This window comes from Merops nubicus, unplaced genomic scaffold, assembly GCF_000691845.1.
Source record: "Merops nubicus isolate BGI_N331 unplaced genomic scaffold, ASM69184v1 scaffold10951, whole genome shotgun sequence".
NCBI lineage: Eukaryota > Metazoa > Chordata > Aves > Coraciiformes > Meropidae > Merops > Merops nubicus.
This window is the reverse complement of record NW_008590305.1, coordinates 5,773-13,595: the sequence shown is the minus strand read 5'-3', so window position 1 is coordinate 13,595 and position 7,823 is coordinate 5,773. Positions and strand designations below refer to the sequence as shown.

General features: G+C 47.7%; 1 protein-coding gene across 1 annotated transcript in view; it reads left to right on the top strand.

The window, feature by feature from the left end:
* The window catches only part of NUP98 (nucleoporin 98kDa), a gene marked incomplete at its 3' end in the record, with an annotated part of 17,973 nt that overhangs the window by 4,716 nt on the left and 5,434 nt on the right, over nt 1-7,823 (top strand). Inside the window, exons 6-12 of the mRNA XM_008949888.1 lie at nt 561-741; nt 1,185-1,345; nt 2,043-2,180; nt 2,685-2,772; nt 4,218-4,310; nt 4,705-4,845; nt 7,366-7,499. Of these exons, the coding sequence (XP_008948136.1) occupies nt 561-741; nt 1,185-1,345; nt 2,043-2,180; nt 2,685-2,772; nt 4,218-4,310; nt 4,705-4,845; nt 7,366-7,499 (936 nt within the window). The remainder of the gene's footprint in view (nt 1-560; nt 742-1,184; nt 1,346-2,042; nt 2,181-2,684; nt 2,773-4,217; nt 4,311-4,704; nt 4,846-7,365; nt 7,500-7,823) is intronic.

Sequence of the window (7,823 nt, the reverse complement as noted above, 5' to 3'; positions counted from 1 at the left end):
CTCCTCACCACACTTGGTCTGTAGACCATTCCCCAGCAGCTTTGTTGCCCTTCTCTGGCCACACTTCAGCCCCTCAAGGTCCTTCTTGGAGGGAGGGACAGATGGTAGATAGTGGCAAAATCCCAGGCAAACCTCAGATGTTTGGGAACCCCTGTTTATATTAAAAAACATTTAACCTGAAGCCTTTCCCTTCAGGTTGTCTTCTTTGATAGTTCAAAACAGGTCCTCTGCACAGAAGATCTGAAAAACCTCTGGGAAGTAAAAGTGAAGCCCAAACATGATTTTAGGTCTATTTATGGCATCTTTCTTTTTAAAAATCATGGGGTTATCCATGATTTATTATTAGTCAATTATGCAATAATCCAATGGTTTGAGTTGGAAGGGACGTTTAAAGGCCACCTAGTCCAACCAATATGTAGGTGTTGCTGCTTTTCTTGCTACCCTCGCGCTGCAGTCGGCTGGAAAGCGCTGTAGTTGTGCTCATGCCGGTGGTGTGGCCTTATCCCGCTGGTGTGATGTGTACCAAGAGCGTGTGAAGAGCTCTGGGCTCTCTTGACTAGGAGCTCCGTTTGGAAGATTACCAGGCAAACCGGAAGGGGCCCTCGAACCCCGTCGGAGCAGGGGCAACTGCCAGCCTGTTCGGCGCTTCCACGGCTACGTCCAGCACGGCCACGGGACTCTTTGGCTCTACTACCAACACCAGCTTTTCCTACGGGCCGAATAAAACTGCTTTTGGAACCAGTAAGTCCTGGCTGTGCCTGAGGCTGGAAATACTCTGTGAAGCTATTTTAAATTCTGCAATGAGAAAAGATGAGGAAATGTGCGTTTGAGCTCCAAATTTTACTAGTTTGAACATCAACATTAAATAATCCAGCCCCTCAAGGTTTTTCTGGGAGTGAGGGGCCCAAAATGAATCCAGTGTTTGAAGGGCAGCCTCACAGTGCCCAGTCCAGGGGGATGACCCCTGCCCTCTCCTGCTGGCCACACTGGTGCTGACCCAAGCCAGAATGCTGGTGACCTTGTTAGCCACCTGGGCACGCACTGCCTCATCTCCAACCATCTCCTGTCCAACACCCTCAGGTCCTTATGCTCAGTGACTTCAGGGCTCGTGACACAGATCATCAAGCCCAACGGCTAAGCTAGCACTGCCAGGTCCCCACTAACCCATGTCCCCTGTGTTGCAGGTACCACCGGCTTTGGAACAGGAACCACAGGGGGGCTTTTTGGTCAACCCTCTCAAACAACAAGTCTGTTTAACAAACCCTTTGGCCAACCCACCACCACACAGAACACCGGCTTTTCTTTTGGGAACACCCCTCTGGGGCAGCCCAACACCAACACGATGGTAAGAGAAGTTGTCAGCCCTTCAGGGGTAAGTTGTGGTCCAGCTACTCCAGCTAGACGGTGGAGGCTGCAGTAGTGTGATTTAGATCTTCCTCAAGTCATTGCTCAGCTTCATGACACGAGGGTGCAAAGCTTTGAATGCTGCTGTCGGAGCTGGCAACTTCTTACCAGTCCAGTTTTCCTTCATGATTGGGCAGCAAAACAGCTTTTAACAAATAACGTTTCCCATTCCTTCCTCTCTATCAGCTCCAGTATTTCCCCATCGTGTTCACACAGGTAGTTCCAGAATTAACATTCTGTGGGGAATCATTAACAGTTCTGTACTTCCTGGTGACTAACGAGCAGCATTCGTGGGCTTTTCTGGTCGATAGACACTCTAGCTGGAGCTTGTTGTGTAGCTGGGGGCTGTGCCTCCAAGTAAACTCTTTACTATTTTGTAACATGTTGTGATTTCTCCCAGAAAACCCTGTGAACTGTTTTTTCCTTCTGCCCCTCAAACTGATAAAGAAATTCCAATTTTCTGGAGCAGAAATGTTTTGTTGTAATTCCCTTTTCATAACCAGTTCCTTGGTGAATGACTAAAGCCTCTTTCTTGCCCACCTCCTTCCCCCAGCAGAAGGGTGATGATGCTGCTTTAACCAGATTTCCACGTCACTTGACTTATTGCCATGTTATCTGAACCTAATTCCTGTCCGTAGGGTCTCTTTGGGGTTACCCAACCCTCCCAGACTGGAGGCCTGTTTGGAACGACTGCCAATACGAATGCTGGTACTGGATTTGGAACTGGAACTGGGCTTTTTGGACAACCCAACACAGGATTTGGTGTTGGCAGTTCGGTATGTCACAATCTTCATAATGAAAAACAAGGAAAATTAAAAAGAAATAGCTTAGAGGATTTGAGCTCCGAATTTCACTACTTTGAACATCAACATTAAATAATCCAGCCCCTCAAGGTGGTTCTTGGAAGGAGGGGCCCAAAACTGACCCTGGGATTCAAGGGGTGGCCTCCCCAGTCCAGGGGGGATGATCCCAGTGTTGAAAATATAGGTGTTTAAGTTTTGGTGATGATGTAACCCCGAACTGAATTCTCAATATTCAAGCGTTTTGGTTGGAATGGAGTGAAACTCAGAACCATTTAGGCTAGAGAAGACCCTTGAGGTCTTGGAGTGCAACTGTAAGAGTTGTTTGCCTTGCCCTGTGCTCGTGCAGTGGCTTGCCATTAACCCACTGCTGTTGGGCATCTACGTTGTGCTCAGATGTGGTTCTGCTCTCGTGACTACAGTGAAGTGTGGCTGGAATTCTTCAAATATGTTTCCAAATTCATGTTTTCTTCCTTTCAGACCCTGTTTGGGAACAAACCTGCTGGATTTGGAACCGCCACGACCAGCGCTCCCTCCTTTGGTACAACCACCAGCAGCGGGCTCTTTGGTAACAAACCAACCCTGACTTTAGAAACAGACAGAAACACTTCCAGGTTGGGTACCTCTAGAAAAAAAAATAATTGGGATTTCAATCACTTTAAAATTATACTGCGTATACCACACACCTGGGTGCAGATTACTGTGTGAAACAGTGAGCAGTGCTCAGATGCTGAGGTGAGCCATGTCTCTGGTGCATGGGGAAACATCTGGCTGCTGTTTTATACCTCGTGGTGGTGCTCCCTGACTCGAAGGTAGGCAGTTGAGTAAAACTCCAACTCTTCCAGCGAGTGCTTAAGAGAAGGTGGAACCTGTAATTGAAACTTGCTTAAATGAAAGAATTCAGAAAATACAGAAGTTTAAGAGGCTGTAAATGTGCTGTGGTTGCAAAAGAGCACTGAAGAAAATGGAGTAAAAGCAGTGATGTGTGTAACTTCATGGAAGGGATAAAGAGATCTTACCTCTGGTGTATGGCCACCAGGTCAGGGAGGTTCTCCTGCCCCTCTGCTCTGCCCCAGTGAGGCCACCTCAGGAGTCCTGGGTCCAGTTCTGGGCTCCCCAGTTCCAGAGAGACCAGGAGCTACTGGAGAGAGTCTAGTGGAGGCTGCGAAGCTGCTGAGGGGCCTGGAGCATCTCTGTACCAGGACAGGCTGAGAGCCCTGGGGCTGCTGAGCTGCAGAAGAGAAGCCTCAGAGGGGATCTGATCAATGCTGGGCAAGAGCTAAAGGGCCCCCAGGGGACAAGAGGCTGGGGCCAGACTCTTTGTCAGTGGTGCCCAGTGGCAGGACAAGGGGCAATGGGCACCAAATGAAACCCAGGATGTTCCACCTGAGCAGGTGAGGATGCCTGAGCCTGGAGCAGGCTGCCCGGAGAGGCTGTGGAGTCTCCTGCTCTGGAGAGATTCCAAACCCGCCTGGATGTGATCCTGGGCACCCTGCTGTGAGTGACGTGCTGGAGCAGGGGGGTTGGATGAGGTGATCCCCAGAGGTCCCTTCCCACACCACCACGCTGGTATCCTGTGGAATAAGGGCTAAACAAAATATTTCCAGTTAACTGGTAGCTGTTTTCTTTCACGGTGCGGAGGATCAAAGTCCTGTGTTGGCTTCTGAGACTAACATTAGAGAACTGCTGTTGAACTCATGGTGAGACTGCACAGGAGGAACATGTAGTGATGGTTCAGCTAAACAAATTTCCCTCACAGAGCTTCTGTTGAAATCTTTTTTGGTGTTTAGTTGATAAGAACCGGAGAAGATTGTGTGTGGTATAAACAGTATAACGTGGGATTTGTTCTCCAGCCAGATGAAGAAAAATACATTTTAGTCATCGTGCCCATTCTGGCTTTCAGTAAAATGTTGAGGTTTGTAATGAGTTGAGAAGCTTAAGAGGGCAAACCCATTTTTTTCATTTCATCTTGAGTAATGTTAGGTTAATGAGCTTGTGCTTCTCTTCTTGAAGGTTTTGGTGCCAACACCGCTGGGAATAGTTTGTTTGGAAATAAGCCAGCAACTGGGACTCTGGGAACTGGACTGGGGACAGGCTTTGGAACAGGTAAACAGTTGACCAGCTTATTTCACGTCAACCTAAGCTTAGCCTTCAAAGTCCAGGGGTAATACACCTTTGGTGCTAATCCTGATGAACACAGTGGAGGCTGTAGGTGCTTTAGGCTGAAGGCATAAAATTTAGTCTCAAATCACAACCCGCAGAACTGGGTAACGTGCTAAGTAACCTTTTAGGAATCGTAGACGGCATTGTGTAGGGTGGAAAACTTGTGGCACCCTGTCCAGAGTCTCTGGTCTGATCACGTGAGCCTTGAGTGTCTGTAGCATTCATGAACGTGTTGAATGTTTTATGAGACTGAATAAAGAATTGAGGTTTTGTTGGGGTATGAATTGGTTTGTAAGTCTGTCGCAGTCTTGTAGTAAATGGTGGTTGTCTGCCACAGCTCTCGGGGTAGGACAGACGTCTTTGTTTGGAAACACCCAGCCCAAGCTTGGTGGAACGCTCGGAACAGGAGCCTTTGGAGCTCCGGGGTTCAACACTTCAACAGCTACTCTGGGCTTTGGAGCCCCTCAGCCTGCTGTGGGTAAGTGCATGTGAGCCTGAGTTTAACTGCCTTGTCCTCCAGTGGTTCAGATGGACCTAAATGTAGGAGCACTTTCCACCCAAGTGCTTTGGAGGGGGGAAAATGTTTGAGCAGCTATTTGAGGCCACTTATGTTCTTGGAGACTATGTTAATGACATTTTTTTGGTGATAATTGTCATAGAATCATAAAATCACAGGCTGGACCTCGAGGATCATCTGGTCCAGCTTTTCTTGGCCAACGCCTTATCTATGCAGGCTGGCTCAGGGCACTGTATCCATCTGAATCTTAAAAGTATCCAGTCTTTGAGACTTCACCACTTCCCTGCAGAGGTTATTCCAATGTCTGATTGTTCTTCTTGTGAAAAATCTTTCCTCTTGTGTCCAATTGGAGTCTCCCCAGGAGCAACATGTCTTCATGACCACTCATCTTTTCTGTGGGACTCCTTGTACAGAATGATTCTCCATCTTCTTTGTAGCCACCCTTTAACTGCTGGAACATGGTGAGGTCTTCCCTGAACTCTTTTCCATGCTCTACGTACCTAGTTGTCTCAGTCTTTCCCCATCTGGCAGCTTCCCAGTCCTTGGATTATCTTGGTCATCCTTCTCTGGACGCTCTCCAGCCTGTCCACAGCAGGGACCAAAACAAGTAATTAGAGTTTAACATCACAAATAACTGCTACTATTTTGGAGTTTTGTCTTCAAGATCATTAACATGCTTCCTACCATTGAATTTGGGGCAGCAGTGGTAGGTGCTAACAGAAAAACCGAAGGGAAATGTGGCATGAGCTTCATCAGTAATTCCAGGTATGAGATGTAGAACTGGGTCCAGTTTTGGGCTCCTCAGTTCCAAAGAAACAAGTGACTACTGGCAAGAGTCCAGTGGAGGGTGCGAAGCTGCTGAGGGGCCTGGAGCATCTCTGTGCCAGGACAGGCTGAGAGCCCTGGGGCTGCTGAGCTGCAGAAGGGAAGCCTCAGAGGGGATCTGATCAATGCTGAGCAAGAGCTAAAGGGCCCTGAGGGGCAAGAGGCTGGGGCCAGACTCTTTGTCAGTGGTGCCCAGCCACACAACAAGGGTCAACAGGCTCCCAGAGTAACTTCACCTACAAGTTAAAACAGACAAACTGTGCTTGAGGGGACCTGCCTTGTCCCCATGACTCATCAGCATATCATCAGTGTGTTCTATTCAGTTATACATTGCTGTCCTGTTTCCATTATACTTACATATTTCCTGTCCTTGGATGTCCTTGATGTAACTCTGCAGATGATGCAGGTATTCACTTCTGAAGGCAACACCCATGGAAGGGTCTCCCTGTTTAACATTGACTCAGTAAAACCAGCACTTGGTCAGGGAAGAACCACTTGTCTCCCACTACACTCTTATTATCCTTGCAGACTGTCTGACAGTAGCTGTGCTTTTTTTACAGCTGTTTTGTTCTTTGGGAACGCCCAGGTTCAGTCAGGTCTTCTTGCAGCTAGAATGAAGCTGCTTTAGGTTGCTCAAAACATTTCATATTATGAACACTCAAAGTAATATTTGGTCCATTTTTGGGCCTCTCCCTCCTAGAATTACCATGAGGGGCTGGAGCATGGCCAGAGGAGGGCAACAAAGCTGCTGGGGAAGGGTCTAGAGCCCAACTCCTTTGAGGATTGTCCAGGGCTGTGCCAGGCTACCCAGGGCAGTGGTGGAGTCCCCATCCCTGGAGGGGTTTCCAGGCCATGGAGATGTGGTGCTGAGGGACATGGGTCAGTGGGGACCTGGCAGTGCTGGGGAACAGGTGGACTTGGTGATCTTAAAGGTCTCTTCCAAGCAAAATGATTCTGCAATTTTAATGGGAATTAAATGCAACAAGACAGACAAAACTAAGAGGCTGTTGTACCAGAGGTGTCTAGAAACACCTCTGCACATTTCAGTTTTGGGCAAGAGTATGAAAACTTGGCATCAGAGATTTTTTTTCCCCTTTAAAACATGTTTCCAAAGTCAAAAGTACTAATCAAGCATTTAGACAGGTCAGGCTTGCCCTCCTGATTTGTAGTTTTCCACACCCTCAGATTTTCACAGATAAAACTTACTGAGCCTGGCTGCAAATTCTGATGGAGGACTCGGATCCAGTTTCTTTCTTCAAACTGCTGTAGAAATGGTCATTGAAGAGTGGGGAAAGGGACACTGATATTTGTATGGAAATTTGAATCTCTGTCAGGAAATAAGACTAGAGAGAAGGAAGAAATTTTGATGCTGAGGGTGGTGAGCCCCTGGCCCAGGTTGTCCCCAGAGGTGGTCGCTGCCCCATCCCTGGAACCATTCCAGGCGAGGTTGGCCGGGGCTCTGAGCAACCTGCTCTAGTTGCAGATGTCCCTGCTCCCTGCAGGGGGGTTGGGCTCAATGACCTTGAAAGGTCCCTTCCCCCCCAAACCATTCTGTGAACATCCTCTGATTGCAATGATGTCTTTTCTTTCTATCTTGGTTCTCAGAGAAACTGTTTAAAACTGTTCAGATGCTAAAAAATGGTGGTGTTGTTCTAGCCCTGACAGACCCAAATGCTTCCGCTGCCCAACAAGCCATCCTTCAGCAGCAGCTCAACAGCTTGACTTACTCACCCTTTGGAGATTCTCCACTCTTCAGAAATCCCATGTCAGACCCAAAGAAGAAGGAAGAGGTAAGTGCATGGAACCATGATTACTTCCATTTACGTTTGGTGCTCCCTGTTTTCACGGAAGTACCCATCTGTGTCCTCCTGGTGTGGTGGATTTTGGGTGCTTTCCAGTGCTTAGACTGTCACTTTTTTGTTGCTTCTGACTGAACCAGAGCTTTGGCTTTGGAGTATTTCTTATGCTCATGGCTGCTAGTTGGGAATCCAGATGGGTAACTCTCTATGCTTGGAATATTTTTTTGTGCTTAGTTTGAGCTTCATTTTTTAACATCTTTTATAACTGTGTGTGGTGAACCCCTACCCTGTTTGTTTGCTTTAAAAGACAAAAAA